We start from the raw sequence: 20551 nt of genomic DNA, 5'->3' as shown, positions 1-20551 counted from the left end.
CCTCAAAACGTTGCAGTACTATCAGTGCCTTACCTACTGCAGGTTGGGAGCCAAGCAACTCAAGAAAGTTCTTTTCCCCATCCAGTTCTTTTCATTCCTTTTAATGAACTGCAGTGTCTCCTGCCAGACCTGAGTTATTCTTTGATTTAAATGGTACTACCATAAAATGGTGTTTTGACAAATCAGAACGGAAGAATGTCTTCAAGTTCTTTTCATTCCTTTTTCCTTTTAGGGAACTGCAGGGAACTGCAGACCTGAATTATTTTTGGATTTAAACGTTGCTACAATAAAATGGCGTTCTGACAAATCAAAGTGAAAGAATATCTTTCAGTTAACATCTCTATTTGGGCTGTGCTTGCTTCTTCAAGATCCAGATGATATTAAGGCTCGTCAGTGGTATGAAGCAATTAAATCCCAGATTTGTCAACTTGTAAGTAATCTTTTGGAGTAAATCTTATTAAAATATATATTTCCCCTTAAAAAAAAGCGAAAATTATGTGGTTGTTTAGGTTACTAACATATCAGGAATTGAGATTTAATTCTATATTTTTACAAAAACAAGAGCGACTTCTATGCAGGTAAAGCTACTGATTTATATTATTTTCTTCTCATTATCACGAAAATACAGTTTTCCATACAGAGTTATTCCCTGATTTGTGGTTTGTTATTGTTTCAAAACTGGGTGTTTTTGAAAAGGTTTATTGAAAATGTCACATAATCTATTGATAAATAGCCAATTTTGCCTCGTTTAATTAAGTTGGGGATACTGCATCACAGTGCTTAGCAACAAAATCAGAATGTAAAGGTTAAGGTGACAGAGTGTTTGTGTGTCACTGAAAGGCTAAAAAGTGCTTGTCCCAGATTTGCCTCTCACTCACTTGGACTATATGTCTTGGCCTTTTCTACAATATATTGTTATATTATCGTCATTTGTATATGTTATGTTATTGTTATTTTATATTTTTAAATTGTTTATTATTAATATTAACTGGCTCTTGTCTACAAAAGTTCAAAATGAGCGGATGACTAGTCGGTGTATTTGCCCACATCTTTCTGCCCCTTTAAAAGGTCAAAGAGTGGGTGGAAAAGGTCAAAGAGTGGGTGTAAAAGGTCAAAGAGTGAGTGGAAAAGGTCAAAGAGTGGGTGGAAAAGAGCTGGTGGAAAGGTCAAAAAGTGCGTGGAAAAGGTCAAAGAGGAGGTGGAAAAGAGTGGATGGAAAAGGTAAAAGAGTGGGTGGAAAAGTTCAAAGAGTTTGTGGAAAAGCTCAAAGAGTGGGTGGAAAAGAGTGGGTAGAAAAAGTCGAAGAGTGCGTGGAAAACTTGGAGTGGATAGGCGCGCTAACTGATGTTAACATTTTAGAGTTACTTGAATCCTTGGATTAATTTCTAAGATGAGATCATCTCCTCACACTTGCACGAATAGTTTCGTGAGCTTTTTTAGTTTAAAAAACTTTTTCCACAAAGTAAGTTTTTCAAAGAAAAGTAAAGAGCTCCATTAAAAAAATGAGCAAAAATAAAATAATCAACCAAGCGTGAAACTACCACAAATCAGCATCGATAAATAAATGAAACCCAAAACGAACAGAAATTACAATAATTACCCGAGTCAAACTCAAAACGAGCAGAAATTAACATAAGTTGGGCGCAAAACCCCTCTACCTTCCCAAGACCAGAACAACGTTTGCACTTTACTGAAAAAATACGAATTTTTTTACTTTTATAACTTTAATAAATCAAATAATATTAACATTTTGATTATTAAATATCAGTGTATGTATTTTAAACTGACAATGCACATTCATTTTTATTTTTTCAGTAAAGTGCAAATTTTTTTCTGGCGTTGGGAAGGCCTAGGGGTTCTGCGTCCAACTTATGTTAATTTCTGCTCGTTCTGAATTTGACTTGTTTAATTATTGTAATTTCAGTTCGTTTTTATGCCCTGGGGTTATGTAAAGTTTTTATTGAAAGCTCTGTCGTGGAGACTGGGAAAAGAGCTCATTCGATTTGAAATTCAAAGGGATAGTACCATTTTTAATAGTCGAAAGTTATTTCAGGGCAGCTAACCCCCTTCTCACGCCCACTTTATCCCCAAACACATCCAATCAAACTTTTTAGGTTTCCATTTTAATCAACGTAGTTGAAAGTTTTGGTAATTAGGTCTTTAAGGATGACAGCCCAACCCCTCACTGCCCTCAGGGCAAGGGTTGTAAGTTATGCCCTGCGGTATATAAATGTTTTTATTGAAAGCGTTGTCGTAGAAACTTCAAAAGGGCCCATTCAGTTGGAAATTGAAAGGGCTAGTGCCTTTTTTAAGAGGGAAAGACCAGAAGCTACTAAAATGTTTAACTGTGCCTCACAAAACACGCGAGTATTTTAATTTAGATAACTTTAAACGCTGAACTATTTATTCTTTTGTTAAGTTTTTCTTCTTAATTTGATCTTTAGCTTGGTTGGCCACCCACGGGTGTAAGCCCGGGGTGCTTCTCTAGCTTGCCACCCTCCTAGATCCAGCCCTGTCATGCCCCTACCTGATTGACACGAAGAGTCACTTTCTTGAAAATGCCCTCCTGGATGTCCGCTGAGATAGTGGGAGATTTGAGCGACCGTGTAATTGACTAGTGCTAGTGTTACCCTATTTTTCGAATTTTTTCCTATTGTAATTTACATTGTTTGAAAATGCACACTTTGGACTTATAATTTAGTTGTATTTTTATTGCAGGAAGTAATACGAAAAGGGGAAATAAACCTAACAAAAATCGCAGAAAATGGTAAGATAACCAGGAAGAATTGGAGGTCATCTTATGGAATACTTTATGACAGGATGCTGCTATTTTATAAAGATGCCGAGTCAGCTGCTCAGTCTGTAAGAAAAATTATATTATTTTAGCTAGGCAGTTCGGTTTCGCTGAAACTTAAATAGTTTAAAATACCGCTATAATTGCGTATTTCTGGAATAATAAATATTTAGCTAAAGTCATATATTATGTTTCGATTTGTAATTTTTGTTCACATAAAAAATATATCTGCTGGAAGCAAAGACAAAAATTGAAACTTAAAAAGATCAACAGTTACCTTATAAATTAAGTTTTTTTCAAACTATTGGACCCCCCCCCTGAAATGTTTGTCCGACTCATAAAAGAACGTAACAGAAATGAATATAAAAAATTTTTGATGCGTTTTTAATGAATTTTTTTGTACCCCCTCCCCCCAAAAAAATCCTTTAGTGAAAAGGATTTTACTCCCCCCCCTCTCATATACTGACTAATATCTGTTGCAGAATAATTTCTGATCCTTACTTTCAGTTGAAAAAGCTTGTCTGTTTTGTTTTTTATTGAATTTCTGATTGTTTTTCAAATCGCACACATACCTAACCAAGATAAATTTCATGCTTTGAAATATGAAATTCCAAGATATGAATGAAATTTCTAAAGCTTTGTGGAAATTTCTAAAGCTTTGTCTCTTTTATTTGCAACTCAAAAGCCTATTTTCATAAGGAAAGGTTGCACTATACTTTCTTATTATTATATAGAATAACTCTAAGATAAAATAATATGGGAAGGGGCAACATGGCCTGCAAGATTAAAATAATATGGAACCATCTACCGCTTATCTTGCTATTTATAGGGGTTTTGCACCAGCAACAACTGCCAACATTTATAAACAGGAACCAAATTGATGCAAATTACTTTATCAAACAGCAATTAAAATTGCTTATACATCTCAATTATAATAAATAATAAAAATAACTTTTAAATTATCACCTAAAACAAAATATAAACAACTAAAATACGAATAAGACAACTCTAAAAAAAAAAAAAAAAAAAAAAAAAAAAAAAAAAAAAAAGGGAAAAATTTTATGGTATAAAACAAACCAGTAGTGTTAAACGAATTAATAAAAAATTTTTTGGTTAGTCAACCAGCCCAAATTCAAGGAAAAATGTTAGAGAGATAACTAGTCATTTTTCTGAGAAGGGGTTAATCTAGGTCTCTGTAGCCTAGTTAAAGCACCTTCTTGGCTAGGTATAGACTTCTTTCCTTTACGTTTCCTTACTGCTTTGAAAGAGCTGCTGGTATCTGCTGATATTATGGGAAGGTTTGAACCATATCTATTTTATTTTTCAACTGAGTTATTAGGGCTACAGTCGGTATTTTGAAAACGTTTTGGTGCTAAATTAGAAAGGTGTTCACAAAAAGATGCTATATCCTGAGTTAGATCAGAGATCTGCTTTGCAACACCTTCAAACATGGCCATGTACCTCAGGCTCAGTTCCTCAACTGAGGGCTGATAAGGAGTCAGTGGAGGGAAAGAGTCTGTATGTACCATGGGGATGTGTTCTGTATGAGATGGAACTCCTTTCTTCAAGACCTCGGCAGCAGTATTCAGCAGTATTCATGGGGATATTATTTGTGAATGAGTTAGTTCAAGTTCAACTTATTTTCATAAATAATTATTACAAAAACAATATACGAAAGGGCTCAATGGTCCGTTATTTGGTAAACCAAATATAATAAATTAATAATATTGAAAATTGAAATAAAAAATAATAAAAACTTTCTATTTTATAAATATATATGTAAAATAAGTAAACTCATCTACCGTCCACACTAAACAGCGACCCTACTATCACCCGAAATTAAATAACGAAATAAAATTCTCTCAAACATCGAGGAGCCCCCCCCCTCGACCAACTACCCCCGCCCCCCCCCCCCAAAAAAAAAATGAACCCATAAAACAACTAAAAATTATTTAATATTTACCTTTAATAAGAAACTTTTCATATGAATCTTAAAGGAGCCAAGTGTTCGTGACTGTCGAATCTCAGCAGGAACCAAGTTCAAAGCACGTCCCACAGTCACGACCAGACCAATGTCTGAACGAGGCGAGGGAGTAGCCGGAATCATAAAATCCTCCCAGTTTCAAACTGTATACAAATTTACTTCCCCTACTAGTTTAAGTAGTCCAGAAAAACAACATAACAGATCTCCGTGGAATAACTGATATGCCAATGAAGATAGAGATATAACATAAATATCTTTAATCTTAAGGAGATCAACAGGAGTGTGTGTAGTCGACTGGAGACCCCTTACTGGTTTTTTATGAAGAACATGAAAATGAGCAAGTACAGAAGGAAATTTTTTTTTGTGGGAGGTACTTGTGTTGAATCCTAACCCATTATGGGGTACCACCTCCATGTTGAAGATGCGGTAATGAGGTGCGTTGGCAGGTGGCACCGGTCCCCGTCTAATGATGCATGGCAATGGATTTATGGGCTTTGTCGGGCTAACCACCCGGCAAAGCTTCTTTTACCTGGATATGATTAACAATTAAAAACCTCGGACCAAACAGCCATTTCGACGACGACGTGTAGCACGTCCACCGACCATCCAAATGGACCTGTTTTCGGTAGCCCACTGCAATGTAAGATCTAAGTTTGACTAGTTCCTACATTAGTGAACTCGGTCAAGCCATCTATCATGTTCTCACTGAGACCAATCTAAACCAAGAAATACAAAGCAGTGAGGTTGCCATACAGGGATACACGCTCCTCAGGCGGGATCGAGAGCGTACTGATGGCGCTAAATACGGAGGAGGAGGTGTCGCTGTTTAGCTACAGAGCCATATACCTTATTCATGCCTGAACATACCAGATTCAGCAGGCAAAGAAGCTCTGTGGGTTAGGGTGACCTTCCAAAATAAAGCCGTGATTGTCGGTTCCGTGTATGACCCTCCAACTTACCAGATTACCAGCTACTTTGAAGCCTCCCTCGAATACATTTGGGGCAAGTACTCTAAGTCTGCTATTATCCTCCATGGAGACTTCAACGTCCATCATAGCGTGTGGCTTCGCAGCAAAAATACTGATAAGGAAGGGTCGGACTTGTATGATCTATCTCTTTCTTAAGGGCTGGAACAACTTGTCGATTTCGAAACGTATCACGGCCCAAACGGATCATCTCTTCTTGACCTCTTCCTTACAGATCATCCTGATTCCTTGAAGGCAGACGCTCATGCTTTCACCAGTGACCACGATGCCGTCGTTTCACGTGGAAACCCACGTATTCCGCCTCCAGTAAAGCATGAGCGAACAATCTGGCTATACAGAAGAGGGTATTGGGACGGTTTGAGAAACACTCTTTTGTCTCAGTAGTGGAGAGCCTTCCTTCTGGAAGGCCCAGAGAAAGCTGCAGAAAAGTACCAGCAGGCCATAGTTGACTCTGTCAAAAAGCATATCCCTTCAAAGCGGATCCAGGTGTCCAGTAAGGACAAACCTTGGTTCAACGCCCAGTGTAAAAAGACAATCCGAGCAAAGCAAAAGGCACACAAGCGATGGCTACTTTCGAAGAGCGAAGAGGACAGAATTGCATTCATAAATGCGCGCAAAGATGCAGTTTGTGCGATTCGGCAGTCTCGGGTTCAGTATAAGGAGAAATTCGCCACAAAGTTTCAACTTGCTTCGGCAAAGAGTTGGTGGAAAATTGTCACGGAGGCTTTACCGTTGTCCAAGGGGACCGCACGTCCTTCTCTCCAGACTAACGGGACAGTGGTACAAGATCCACAGGCAAAGTCTGAAGCTCTTGCTAAGGCTTTTGCCGACTTCTCGAATCTGGACGACGACGGTAGAGAAGTGCCAAATTTCTCCGACCGAACCGACACTGTCTTGGAACGCGTGAATTTTTCTGCCCCCAAGATCCTTCGCATTTTGCAGCGTCTTGATGTGACCAAAGCCATGGGTCCTGACAACATACCAAATGTTGTCCTCAAGTCCTGCAGTGCCAAACTAGCTGGACCCTTGTCATTGCTTTTTCGGCTTTGCTTTCGCTCCGGAACCTTCCCACGAACATGGAAGTCCACCCATGTTATACCTACTTTAAATCCAGAAGGTGGTCCAACGAGCGTGGGCTCCTACAGGCCTATTAGCCGTCTCTCCTGTGTTGGCACAGTCTACAAGAGCGTCTCCAAGACAACACTTCATCAGTACCTGGACTCAAATGACCTTCTAGGCGATCGCCAATATGGATAACGCCGGAAACGCTCAAAATTAGACTGCCTAGTGGCCCAGTATCAGGTGTGGATAGAACTTCTGGCAATGGGATACGACATCAGGCTATTATCCTTCGACATTGCGAAAGCTTTTGACAGATTATGGCACCGTGGCCTGCTAAAGAAACTCTATGCGGATGGTGTTCGTGGATGTCTATTAAAAGTACTGGAGAGCTTTCTTTCCGATCGTTCACTGCGGGTTGTTCTCGACGGTTTTATTTCCCGTGAATATCCAATGAAAGCTGGGGTATCCCAGGGCAGGGTCTTGGGACCTACGCTTTTCCTTATCTACATACACGACATGGGAGGCCACCTTGCAAACCCTCTGCATCACTTTGCCGACGATACCACGACACATTCAGCGGTCCCTAAACACGAAGACCCAACATAAGCCTCTCTTTCCCTACAGATGGATCTTTGTAAAATTGAAAAGTGGTCTGATGCATGGATGATCAACTTCAATGCATCGAAAACAAAGGAGCTTCTAATTACCTGATCAAAGGTGCCACGTGAACACCCCAGTTTCATCTTCAAAAATAAAGCTATAAAGAGAGTCGACGAGCTTCGTCTACTGGGGATTCATTTCTCCACCGATCTCTCTTGGAACAACCACCTTGATCGGGTGAGAACCTTCTGCGCAAGAAAGCTGGGAGTTACTCTTCGCTGCAAAAACTTTCGTCCATCAAGCTTGATCATCCCACTCTACAAGTCTTGCATTAGACCCATAGCTGAATATGGATGCCCGCTATATTCTGGTGCTCCGAAAACGCTGTTGCCACTACTTCAGAAGATCCAAAATAGGGCAAATAGGGCGGGATGTGCCTGTACACAAGAATCGCTCCAGCCTATAAATGAAAGGTTTGATGTAGCGTCGATGGCTGTTTTCTACAAGTACATGGTTTCGCCTCCCTGAGACTAGCTCTCTCAAATTGTACTCCCCTTGGTCCATCCGACAAGGCAGACACTAAGGCACAAAGCTCGGTACAATTATCTAAATGAGGATACGCCGAGAACCGAGTACTTGAGGAATAGCTTCATCCGGTGCTGCACTTCTATCTGGAACGATCTTCCTGGGGATATTATTCCTGCAAATCCCTCTGTTGACTCCTTCAAAAGAAGGTTCAATAGACATTTAAAACCTCGAGTTTATTGAACGAGGTAAATGAATAGCGGCATATCAGATACTTTGAAGTACCTGGCGCCGTGAATGTTGGAATAAAAAAAAATGTAGGAAATATTATTGTCTTGATTTACCTGTTCAATATTTCAATATTTTTGCCATTTTCCTTGACTGAATGTCAAAACCAGATCCACTTGGCCTCCACTTGGCAGGGGGCCAGTCTTGGGGAGATGCACTACTATACACAAATCAAGTCCCCAATCCTGCATAGGAAATCGAAACTGAAATACCTGATGATTGCCAAAACAACACCATGATCACAGTTCAGGAAAGACCAAAAACCCGCATAGTAGAAACTGAGTTCATCACTGTACAGGGACAATCAAAAAGGAAGAAGCCATCTAATAGTCCTCTGCAGACTACAGACCATAGAGGCCATTACAAAACCACCCAAACATTCCTAATTCATAGCCCAACCCAACACACTCCAGAGAAATACGTCCACGATGGAACAGTTATTAGACTGATTCCAAAATCCCAGGAGACACTGTTCTTACCTAAGAACATACAGCAGATAAGATTAATGCTCTTCTAGTCCCTAAGATGTAATTTCAGCATCAACATAGCTAGAGATGGTTCATTAGAAGTTCTGTTCCCAGAAGCTAACCCTGCCACCACAGCTGTGCAGCTAACAACTGTAGGACGCGTCCAGGTGACAACTGAAAAGTGGAAACCTCAACAAAAAGAAGAAAAAATTGCAGTATACAACATACCACCTGAAATCCCTGAAGCTGAACTAAACGAGAGTTTAATGACTGCCAATGGGGAAGACATTCCAGTTAATGCTATCCACCACCTAGGTAAACCAAGAATAAACAATCCACAAACAAGTCGGACTGTACTTTTAATATTGTATGAAAATCCCCAGATCACCCAACAAATATTTCTATTTAAGCAGACAAAGGCACATAAAGCATACAAGGATAAACCAATCCAGTGTAAAAAGTGCCATAGACTAGGCCACACCTACAGCATTGCAGAACCACAATAAACAAATGCATTGTGTGACAAGAAGAACATTAAAGCAATTACTGTAAAGCCCAGCCTAAATTCATAAATTGTAATGGCCCCTATCATTCTGATAATAGAAGACTATGTCCTAAGTACAGAGATAGTCTTAACATAATTAGAATGGCTTAAATAAAAAATATACCAATTCCATTTTCTGCCCAACAAGTAAGTAAATACAACCAGCCAGCTCTCCCCTCAGAAACAGTTCCAAACCCCCCCCTCTCCCCAACATAAACCATGCTTGAGACCCCATGGACACCCAGAACAACATGCACACCCCAAAAACTCCAAAACCAGCCAGATTATCTTACCAGTTCCCAGCCCCAGCAAGCACCAGCAACAGCAATTGGCAAGCAAGACCCACAAGCCTACCAGGTATCAAGCAAAACCCCAAACCATTAGCTCTAGTAGTATCAGCCACAAACCAGGCCACAGAATCAATGCCAATCAACACAGCCAAGGCAATCATCAACCTCAGAGACTACACCATGGCAAGTACTTTCCTGTCCCAAGCTAAAATGCCACAAGGCTGTCATCATGAGAGAACTAGCAACAAAGACTGCAGATCTATATATAATCACCATACTAAATACCCATCAAGCTTACCACTCTATGGCCAAGGACTAAAGACCGAATCCACCAACCTCCATTACAAAACCAGAGAAAAACCACACTGAATATCCTCCAATGGATCACACGCTCACTATCAAAAGAGACGCTAATTCAGCAGCTTATGTATATTAAAGTAAAAGATACACATGTTATATGTCTCCAGGAAACCCGCCTTGAACAAGAAAGTACACTATGGTTAGAAGGATATGAGCTCTACAGGAAAGAAAGATCATCAGGCGGGAAAGGAGGGGGTTTGGCTATCCTTGTAAGGAAAGATGTCAAGCACAACTTCATAATAAAAAAGGAACCCTAACGAGGTTGATGTAGTTGAAGTAAAAATAAGTCTTAAAGATTGAGAAACACTAAAAATATACTCCTTTTACATTCCCAATTTTAACCAAGATGCTCCTGAATTCCAGACAGACTTGCACTTAAGATGATTCATCAGAAAATAATAATAGCGGGAGACTTCAATACTCATATCCCTACTTGGGGAGGACAGAAAACCAGCAAGGCAGGCGAATTTTTAGAAAACCTATTAAATAAATTCCCAGAAATATGGATATCTACACCACATATTATGAATACATATTACGACTTCAAAACGAATCTATTCTCCACCATTGACCTACAACTAATTACACATAAAATATCTAGAGACTCAAAAATAAGTACAGTCCCTCACCTACTAACAGACCACTATGCCATGCTGGTAGAAATTGGTAGAACTGTTTATGAAGAAGAAGAACACACACAAGAATTTAACTAGGGCAAATTGTTCAAAATTAACATAAATTATAAAAAATATTTATTACTTGCCAATTGAAGAAAGCAAAGACACAGAATTCTGTACCAAAAGACTCACTACTCATCTAAAAGAAGCTACAATATCATCAATACATAAAGCTACCAACAAACACTACCTAAACAAATCATCTAAACCATGGTGGAATGAACAGTGTCAAACCTTATTTAATGCAAAAAGATTCAGAAAAGAATTTTAGAAATATTCCGAACCCCACAACATACATCCAATTTAAACAAGCCTGTTCAGGACTCAGAAGAGACACAAGACAGGCCAAAGAACTGACATTGGCTTTCTAATTGTAAAAGATTGACAGAGACACAACTGAATCAAAAATACACCAATTTTTAGACAGAATCATGTGAGCAGGAAAAAAGAAGAACAAAATTAAGCATCCCCTATTTGTATCTGGTATTCAGCTTGATGATGATAGCAAAAAAGCTGAAGCACTTGCTCACATCTACCACCAGAAGTTTACCAACAAAGAAGAATTAAATAATCAAAGGCACAATGAAAGATTAAATACAGTTTATGAGCTAACACCACTAACACAAACCTTTAAAACAAATGAATTCCTGCAAGCAAGTAATAAAATGAATCAAAAATCAATCCCAGGTGAAGATGAAATCCATATCTCTTGGATATCAAGTGCACTAAGTAATTTCCAAGAAGCGATTATACATACATTTGACCTCTGCTACACACAAGGAGTATCCCCCTAGCAATGGAAACATGAACTTATAACACCTGAGTCCAAACAAGGGAAAACCAAAGATGGCCCACATTCAAACAGACAAAGTGTATGTTTAGCAACCCTTTGTAAGTTGTTTGAGAGACTGCTGTACAAACGTGTCCAGTTGCATAAATGGCCAAATAAAATCCTCCCACAATTTCAAGCTGGATTCAGAGCTTACCATTCAACTATAGACATAATTTTGAAACTTGTCACAGATGCATGGAAAACCATGAATGAGGGATTAATACTGGGTGCTGTACTGATTTATTTAGAAGGAGCATTTGATAATGCACAAAGAGACACACTAGGGGAAAGACTCCATGAATTAGTTTTCCCTCACCCAATCAGAAAACTGATTGATAGCTTTATAGATAATATAATCTTTAAATTTAAAGTAAATAGGAAACTATCATCCTTAAGACCTATTGAAAAGGGACTCCCACAGGGAGCCGTACTCAGCTGCTTATTATTCACATTGTATATGACAGCGTTAAAAATTGACTCACACACATGGAACTTGTGCAGATGACATTGGAGCATGGGCAACAGGGAAAATATGTGCTGAAGTTGCAAATAAACTTCAAATTACTGCTAATAACCTCCAGTACTTTTCTACCAGCATGAAACTACCCATATCAGTGATCATATATTTCCATAATAGACAAAAAGTAGAATTACAACCAGTTACCCTAGGAAATTCTACAATCCTAACTACCAGTGCAACTAAATACCTTGGAATAATTCTGGACAACTGGCTTACCTTCAAACCTCACATTGACCATATCATACAATTATACATGAAAAAGATGAGAATTATTCAAAGACTATGTGGTACAACCTGGGGTAGTATTGATAGATCCCTCCTTAAACTCTATACACAGTACCTTAGACCAGTAATTGAGTATGGCCTGATTATCTATGGAACTTGCTCTAAACAGCTCTTCAATAAATTAGAATGTGTGCAAAATACAGCAATCCGCCTTGCCACAGGATGTAGGAAACCTTCTACAAGAAGGAGGGCTCCCACCAATCGAAAATAGATACAAACTTTTAACCATAAGATACCTGACAAAATTGGAAAAAACCCCTTACCATTTCTAATTTCCAGAAGTCAGAGCAAGCCAGAATAGAGCCAAAAAATCACCCACTGATGTCAGCAATTATGGCCAGGGCACAATACCCCATTAAACTAGAACATGTTAAAACTAAAATAGCAAAAAATCCACCATGGATATCAATCACACCAGTGGTTAAACTAGAATTCCTACCCCAAAAAAGGAACAAATTGAATCCCAAACTGCAATCCAACATTTCAAACAACTCTTAAAAAGGAATATAATGGATATAACCAACTATATGTTGATGGATCATTAAGTGAAGATGGATGTGGAAGTGGGTGCTTTGTAAGAGAGCACAGACTATGCATTATGGAAAAACATAAGACAGGGACCAGCATACTAACAGCTGAAGTAGCTGCAATCAATTTTGGCCTTGAGACCCTAATTAAACTGAAACAGAGCAACAAACATATAGTTGTATTCTTTGACTCCAAATCTGCTCTCAATATCCTAACAAACCCTAACTTTGAAACACTGGACATAGACTTACATCAAACTAAAGAAAACCTTAACAGCCTTAGAAGATTAGGCTGTGTTATTAAATTTCAATATATACCTAGTCACCTAGGTATAGAAGGAAATGAAAGAGCAGACAATATAGCAAAGCAAGGAGCAAAAAATCAAATGGAACCAGTGAAACCTCTAACTATAAGGGACATAACTAGATTGCGACTGAAAACACTACCCGGTAAAATTCTACTTTAGCTACTTTTGACTATCTTGGAAAGGGGTTAGGTTAAGAAAATGAAACTTTCAGGGATGGGTCTACAGGCTAAAGTATGTCCTGGGAAGATATTTTGAAGTATCCACCTCCACTCTGTCTCCCTCTAGAGGGTCCTGACCTTTGATGACCTTTAAAAATATGTGAGTTATAGATGTGAAACCTTGCAAAATAGATCTTCTGCTTAAATGAAGTACAACAAAATTGTTTTCAGCTTCACAACTTTGCTCAATCCCAATTTATAAGGTTTTAAAGATATGCAAATACATTTCCTAAATTTTGGAAATAAACTATTTATATGTCTTAAAATACTGCTCAAATAACTGAAATTGCATTTTCAGAGCTAAAGCCAGAGAAAAAGAAACTGATAACTGAATATTAAGGTAAAATGTTGTTTTGTCAAAATTTCAATAGGTAATAGACCTGTCATGTAGGCAAATTTCAGGTCCCTTTGGAGGGAGAAGAAGTTTAGGTAGGTGCTTCAAAATACCTTCCCGGGACATACTTTAGCTTGTAGACCCATCCCTGAAAGTTTCATTTTCCTAACCTAACCCCTTCTCAAGAGAGCCAAAAGTAGCTAAAGTAGAATTTTACCCACTACCCAAATTAAAACAATCAAATCTATCCCCCTTTCTAACCAGGATGCAATCGGTTTCATCGCCTGTGTACAAATACAGCTAACTTCAACCACCATTCTTTCTCATATAAAATTAAGCAGCCAAATGGAGAAGTTGCCAGTAGCCCATTTTGCAGGTACTGTAATACCAAAGAAGAAACCCCTGAGCACTTACTACTGAAATGTAAAATGCTCGAAAGAAAACAAGTGAATGTCCTCAATTTGAAAGTTCAACTAGGACTGAATTCAAACCCATGGACAAATGTAAAAACTTTAACACAATCTTCAAAAAGAGATTTTTTCACACATGCTTTCAAACCGTTAAAGGATCTAAACCTGCAACACCATATATAGCAGTCAGTCAATTTATGCTGACTTATTGAATTGGGTAAACCCTACTTTGATTATATCATATTTTTTACCTAATTAGCAAATCTACATGTTTACATATTCATCCATATTTCTAATATTTATAAGCAGTGTTTACAATTACGCCGTTTACTATAATAGTAACGTAATTTTTTTGACATCCACACAGAATAACAGTAACATATATAAGTTAAAATGAGAGAGAAATATAAAAGACAGAGTATATAAAAAGAAAATAAACGCTTTAATTTACGGATGATTCCAAGTCAATTGGAAATTTTTACTATTATTAATTGACCATGTCCCATAAACGATTACTTTTCATTTAGTATACAAACCCGGACGCGCAACTATTTATCGGGGGGGGGGGTGACGGAGGGTTCCTCTGGGGAGCAACGGTAGTTCTTGTAATTACGTATTGGACTCTCTTTGGAGTTAGCAGTATGGTTTTCATTGTACTTAGGGTACTTGAGTACCTGATCTTGTTTTACTGTTTTGGATTGGGGACATTCATTATGGGTGTAATGTCTACTACATAGTAGGCATCTTCTGTCTCTGATGCAGTTTGAAGCCATGTGACCAAAACCTTGACAATTGAAGCACTGTATTGCCCGAGGGACAATCTGCTTAACTGTATACCCTGCTCCCCAAACAGAGATTTTCAGAGAGAACTGAACATCCGGATTGAAGGTGAAAACCATAGGGATAAGTCTGGTCCAAGTCTTTCTAGCATTGAGCCGTAATGGCCGCTACACTCATGTTTTCGGGGGTGTTCAAACAGTCTTTTTGCAATAATTGTTCTACTCCCAAAAGTCAGTGTTTTTCTGTCTCATTTGGACCTCCTACGCCTGGGGTCAGAATCCTTAAACTAAAATTGGTAAGAGGACCACTAACTGTCCTGTCAGTCAGGACAAATAAAACACCACTAAATTAAAAACGAAAAGGTAAAATAGCAAAGTCAAACAAATAATACAAATACAAGCAGAGAGGGGTGGCTTTAGTCAATAGTTGGCTACCCTATATGAAGCATGCAACATATATCAGAAGCAGGGTTGAAATGAGTTGATAAGCATTTTCAAGCAAGCACGGTCAAGACAAGCCAAGTCAAAATTGAACTGCACACCAAGTGTACAGGCATCAGAGACCCCAAGGGAAGAGCCCCTTATAATCTAATCAACAAACCATGTCACAGAGCTAACCCAACTAAGGTAATAGCAATATTAAATATATTTGGTGTATTTGAAATTCAGTTCATCTTTTCTTCCCTCTTAAATGGTTCAAGCTCTTAAACCATGAAGATTTAACAATCTTTAAAAATATGAGGTAATGTTTGAACATTACCTCAAAACGTTACAGTACTCTCAGTGGCTCGCCTACTACAGGCTAGGAACCACGCAACTTACGGTAGTTCTTTTACACATCCAGTTCTTTTCATTCCTTTTTCCTTTTAGCAAATTGACGCACCTCCTGCCAAACCTGAGCTATCCTTGGACTTAAACGAGGCTACCATAAAATGGTATTCCAACAAATCAAAACGGAAGAATGTATTTCAGCTCTCAACTGTGTTTGGACTGCACTTGCTTCTTGAAGATGAAGATCTTATTAAGGCTTGTCAATGGTATAGAGAAATTAAATCCGTGATTAATCAACTTGTAAGTAATATTTTTGAGTAAATATTTTTTTCTCAGATCTAAATTTAAATCACCACGAATAAAACAAGGCTTTGTAGAAATTGTTAGCTTATCCAGTTGCTCATCTAAGAGCTAAACTCATTGATATTTCACGATGTGGGTTCTAACATCAATTCTAACACCATATTTTCGAGTACCATTTCACGGTCTGCTCACATATCATCCCTTATCTTAACTTGAAAATAAATACGTACATAAATCTCCAAACCTCCATGCTGACGCTGTTCTCTATTTTTTAGGTATAGCTTTTAATTACCAATTTCCAACAACGAAGAATTATGATTCTGTAACCAAGTCTCTGTTGAAGCTAGTACATGAGGTGCTGTCTGAAGATACAATTCTATTAAAAAATCATAAGAACTTCCAAGTCCCTGGCAACTTAAATGAAAAATAGAAAATTCACTTTCACAGCTATTAGAAGTCAAATCATAAAAAAATTTATATTACGAATCAGTATAATCTTCATGCAGTTCCCCAACATCCAAATCTCTATTTAGTACCCCTCCCCCAAACTCATAGTCGCATAGAATCACTCTCAAGAAAACCCACTCGGTCTATAATCAATATTAAAATTTAAATTAAAAAATAGCTCAGTACGGAAACCGGGTTATTTTAATTTAAAAAAAATAAAATTAATTTCTATCTTGAAAAGAAGAAATGATTATAAAAAAAAAAAAAATAAAAAAAAAAAAAAATTCAATCACAATTATATTTTAGAAGCACATACTAAATAAAAAATTTGTAAGCAACAAAGATTATATTATTACAAAAAAAAAATAAAAAAAAATAAAAATTAGTATATATTATTTAAAAATAATAATTAAAAATAAGGTTTAAAAAAAAAATAAAATATGATAAAAAAAATTAAAAACAAAAATAAAAAAAAAAAAAAAAATAAAAAAAAAACACAATCTAGCTTAATTTTTCATGAAATAATTTATTAATTCTCATGCTTTACTCTCCTCGTCCATACTTTCACAATGCAGAGCCTATTCTCGTATCAGCTCATCTTTACTACTTCTAACTATATTTCTTTAAAAATTTCCGGAATGCTCAGACGTATCTTTTTCCACGAGAGTGTTTGCATGACGCCCAATGCACAAAAGAGCCAAACGTCCAACTTTGTAAGCCACACGTCCAATTCACCGATTTAGCTGTCCTTAATTTTGTTTCTAAGTTCATGTAATTTCCGACGAGTCTCTAACAGAAAGTGGCATATTATCTGTCAAATAAATATTAGAAAAACTTATAATAACTTTTCTATTTAATTGGTTTAGCATTTTTCAGCAATGCCCGTCGAGTCTTTTTTTTTCCTTTCCATATTACAAAAAAGAATAAAAGAAATTATTTTAAAATTATAAACCCAATTTTAAGACGATTTAGAAAAATGATTTTTCTTATTTAAAGTCACTGGATTAAAAGTTCCATAAAATCAAGTTCTTACGATTTTCTTTACTTTCTACTCGCTGGAGGTTTTTCTTGCTTTTAAAAAAGATACTGTAGATATTCCTGTAAACACAATTTATAATAACTTGAAATGAAAGGACTTAGATAGCATTTTTCTTCAGTTTAAATTAAGATCGTCTGACAGCTCTTTTAATGAAAATTAGGTCTGTAGACAAGCTAAGTCAATAACTAAGCATATAATTCTTTCCCAATCTAATTGGTGAATAGTCTTTCATTTATTCTGTTTTGCTTTTTGGTTGGTTTGATTCAGTCTTTTTCTGCTCATTTAAAATTAATTCAAGAGGCTAGTTTTACTTCTTTTTTTAGCACTGATGACGGCTGGCTGACATTACCCTCATTTTTCTCGGCCATTTGATTTTTTTCATCATATGTCAATCTTGCTTGTAGCCCTTTATGTCTATGACACTGCACAGAACTAATGTAATTTTATTTCAGCTAATATTTTGTAACGGGATCAAAATTCAAAACCTCAAACCTTCCAAATTAAAGTTATTCATGTAAAGTAGAATCACCCAAAATCCGAACCTAAAAATTCAAGTAACCCACAAATTGAGCAAGGCTTAATCGTGCAATTTAAAATGTAACAAACAAATGTATCTTGATAAACTTTGTATAATCTTTCCCACAGCACATGTAGTAGCAATAAATAAATCTATCTTGAAGCAGAAGCACAAAACGTCACAAAAATATGTAATAAATATCAGTGTGACCAAATGTTACGCGACAGGCGATCAACAATGTAGTTTTAATTTAGGAGCTTGGATTTCCAAACTTTCAAGAGAAGGGAAAATTTATTAGACAAAAAAATAACCACGAAAAATACAAAATATTTTCATGTAATCTAGTTATATTATTCTGAAACTAAGTTTAGGATTAGGTATTCCAACGTAACTAAGTTGTATTGTCCCTTAACGAGTTTCACCGTGATAAATTATAAGCCATCTGGAAACTAAGGGACATGTCGTTAGCAATAAATTTACAAAAGCAATACTTTATTTGTCAAGAAAACCGTGATAAATTATAAGCCATCTGGAAACTAAGTGACATGTCATTATAAATAAATTTAAAAAATAAATAATATGTTTGTCAAAAAAAAAGATTCAAATTTGATATCTCATAGCTATACAGCTTATGAAAGTTGAAGCAGCCAATTGGTGTATACAATGTAAAATAAGAATATAGGACACACTATTTGACCAATAGGTCCAATATAACATACTTGGTAGCAACGCCTTAATGTAACCTCTGGTGAAATTGGATAGTATAGTTTGTTAGAGCTTGGCAATTTCGAGTCAGTCTAGAGGAGTTTTCTGATAGTTCTTGACCAGACTTATGCAAGTGAACCAATGATTTAGCCATTAATAACTTCTTACAAATTCTTGGAGATCACTAATAGACCTATGTTGCATTACATATGCCTCAGTGTATAATTTTATCAAAGTGCCTATGACAGTAAATTGAAGTGCAGATATTTTGATATTCCTGAACCAATTTTATATCTCAAATATGAGTAAAAAATAAATACATTACTTTCTTATTTTTGATTCTTCATGTTAGTATTTCTCAAGATAATTAGTCCTTGTGGCTCCAACCGCTCTCTAGGGACCCTGAATCCTTTTAATCTGATTTCGACATATTAGGGCCATTAACATACGCTCCCCGCTCGACCCGCTGTTTTCATTCCCCGTCACAAGTAGTTCCCATTCAAACTATGGTATAAAGTTTATATAACCCCACTACAAAGAAGTATAAAACCCCCATTTGAAGACGCAAAATAAAATCTCCCCATTAGAATTGGCGCGGATCTGTTTAACGGAGTAAAACACAAGGACAAAATTTTCCCTTAGAAAAAAAAAGTGATATATATATATATATATATATATATATATATATATATATATATATATATATATATATATATATAAATTATTGAGAAATACTACGCATAAAGAAAGTGCCATATTTTGTTTGGCCTAAGATCCCTTAAGCTAAAAACAAATAGAACACCCCTAAGAAAAAGGTAGGAAGTAGAATCCCTTCATAAGCTAAGTGAAATTTGAAAGTGTCAAATTTATGTAATATAAAAAAACCTAAGTGACGAAATTTATACAGTTTTTGAAATAATTACCAATATGTCGTTAGATCAAAACGAGCAATTGCTAAAACAAAGCTTATTGCTAAAACAGTGGAAATTTCAAAATCCCTTCCATCATACCCTGGAGATTCAGAAGTTGAGGAATTTAGTATACAATTAAACCAATTTGTAGAAATAACTCAAACAGACATCAAGTAAGTTTTTGGTAAGCTGTTAATTAAAACTAAAGGGCAATCGGTAATATTTTTAAAACAAATATAAATCATAATAGGTGAAAATAACCACATCACGATTGACTACTTAGAAAAATCTCTAAAAGCGTACCGAGATAGATTCGTTGAGACCAGTTCAACACAACCATCTAAGCACGGGCCAGTATGTTTTTACGAAACACAAAATGTTAGTTAACACCTGCATAATTTACTGGTATCTATAGAGGCAAAATATGGGAAATAATCTCGTAGCTTATATGATAAAATTTTACTAAAAGCGGTCTTACAAGGACTGAGCCCCAAACTATATCGAATGATAATATCTAAGAATATTCAAACATTAGAGCTAGCAGTTCAAGAAGTAGAAAGAATAGCTGAAATCGAAACGATTGTGGCCAACCACAATCAGTCAAGAATAAATAATGTAGGAGAATCAATGCCAGGACGATCACGAGAAATTTCACCCGCATTTGTCTCAAGAGATCAGTCCACAAAAACACCTCAAACTAGACCTTCACCCCCTACCAGTCAAAGAACTGTACTTTTTGTACTCACGAACATGGAAAACTACTTAAAGACCCCCCCAACTATATTCTCTGCATGTAATAAACCCGGGCCTCTCGCAAGGGAATGTCGTACTAGAAACAACTATGCAGCAGCAACCCCCAGTTTTCATAACCGTTTGTTCGGGAGAACAAACTCAAACGCCAACGGGTCAGGAAGTTATAGGAGTAACCCCCAACGCCTACCATTGTTCATCAACCCCTACCAACAGGTCGTGGAATATGCAAGCCCTCACCCCAGCGATGAAAGCGATAGGGTCGTGGTTATAAATATTTTCTGCGTCAAATGTAATATCGTACCTTAAAGCTGAGAA

The 20551-nt window shown here is 36.9% G+C and overlaps 1 protein-coding gene across 1 annotated transcript; it reads left to right on the top strand.

The window, feature by feature from the left end:
- Positions 1 to 238: 238 nt before the first annotated feature.
- Positions 239 to 20212, top strand: LOC148938580 (rho GTPase-activating protein 15-like; the record flags this gene model as incomplete). Its single annotated transcript, XM_089107684.1, has 4 exons — positions 239 to 430; positions 2719 to 2862; positions 15661 to 15865; positions 20019 to 20212. Coding segments are annotated over exons 2-4 (441 nt in total), but the record flags the coding sequence as incomplete, so codon positions are not given.
- Between the last annotated feature and the right edge of the window lie 339 nt (positions 20213 to 20551).

This window comes from Artemia sp. Qi Xiang Cuo, unplaced genomic scaffold (genome assembly GCF_049724085.1).
Source record: "Artemia sp. Qi Xiang Cuo unplaced genomic scaffold, ASM4972408v1 HiC_scaffold_3104, whole genome shotgun sequence".
Classification (NCBI taxonomy): domain Eukaryota; kingdom Metazoa; phylum Arthropoda; class Branchiopoda; order Anostraca; family Artemiidae; genus Artemia; species Artemia sp. Qi Xiang Cuo.
Note: the sequence above shows the minus strand (reverse complement) of the source record. Positions and strands in the feature narration are given on the sequence as shown.